The sequence below is a fragment of the Anopheles cruzii genome, unplaced genomic scaffold (genome assembly GCF_943734635.1).
Source record: "Anopheles cruzii unplaced genomic scaffold, idAnoCruzAS_RS32_06 scaffold04779_ctg1, whole genome shotgun sequence".
In the NCBI taxonomy this organism is placed as follows: domain Eukaryota; kingdom Metazoa; phylum Arthropoda; class Insecta; order Diptera; family Culicidae; genus Anopheles; species Anopheles cruzii.
Window position 1 is genome coordinate 1 of NW_026458364.1, and position 1,215 is coordinate 1,215.

The 1,215-nt window shown below is 49.5% G+C and overlaps 1 protein-coding gene across 1 annotated transcript; it reads left to right on the forward strand.

Moving 5' to 3' along the window:
• Nucleotides 1-823: 823 nt before the first annotated feature.
• Nucleotides 824-1,206, forward strand: LOC128277222 (ATP-dependent (S)-NAD(P)H-hydrate dehydratase; the record flags this gene model as incomplete). Its single annotated transcript, XM_053015663.1, has 1 exon — nucleotides 824-1,206. A coding segment is annotated over exon 1 (383 nt), but the record flags the coding sequence as incomplete, so codon positions are not given.
• Nucleotides 1,207-1,215: the final 9 nt, after the last annotated feature.

Below are 1,215 nucleotides of genomic sequence, written 5' to 3' on the forward strand. Positions count from 1 at the left end.
TCGGACTCATACCGGCGAAAAGCCATTCATGTGTAAAGTCTGCAGCAAAAAGTTCCATGGGGCAAACAACATGCGCAAACATATGCAAATTCACGACAAGGACCAACATTAGTCTCATTGTTCAGTCAAGTTCGCACATCAATATCAACTAAAGATTCACATCCGCTTGCACACCGGTGAGACGCCATTCCCATGTCAAGTCTGTCGTAAAAAGTTTCAAGCGAAATCTAACCTGCAGAGCCATATGAAAGTTCATAAAAAGGACCTGCGACAGTGTGCTAAGCACCATCAACCTGAACAAGGTCAATAAATTTAATAATCTTGAACAACTGCATTTTTTCCTAACAGAATTAATCCGTGTTTCAATGTTGCTCCCGATACGCTTGTGTCAAAAAGTTTATACGTCTGCGGAGACGTAAAAACATGCGTAAAACCGAGCGTAAAAGCAATCTGTAACTGAAGGGCCACACGAAGCGAAAATAAACGATTTGACATTAATGTTTAACGTCAAATCGTTTATGAGTGTGCGGATTCGTATACGATTTTACACAAGCGGGATCGATTTGACATTTTTACGCTAGGTTTTACGCTCCGTGTGGCGCCCCAGTATGATTTTGTTTCGAAAGATAATAGAAATTCGAAAAACAAAGCACCCTCCTCCGACGACACATTAACTACAACCCTGGACGCCAGCGTTTGACAGTTCGCTGTCAGGCGCATGACAGCAAAAATGAACCGTCTTTCGAGAGCTTTGTTGCAGAACAACAACAATCCCGTTTTCGGTCGTCGTCCGATAGCCGCAATTTGTGGCCGCGGGTACGGAATGTCGTCGGAGAACAAGTCGCCGCTGCTGGAGCGGGCCCGCAACATTGTGCCTCACCTCGAGACGGACCGCCACAAGGGCCAGGCCGGACGGATCGGAATCGTGGGTGGTTCGCTGGAGTATACCGGGGCGCCGTACTTTGCGGCGATCAGCGCGCTAAAGGTGGGCGCGGATCTGGTGCATGTGTTCTGTCCGCAGGCCGCCGCTCAAGTGATCAAATCGTACAGCCCCGAACTGATTGTGCATCCGTTGCTGGACTCCAACAATGCCATCATGCAGATCGAACCATGGCTGGAGCGGCTCCATGTCCTCGTGATTGGACCCGGGCTTGGGCGGGACCGGCTTATTCTGCAGACGGTGGCCGAGCTGATACGGATCTGCCGGCAGCTGCA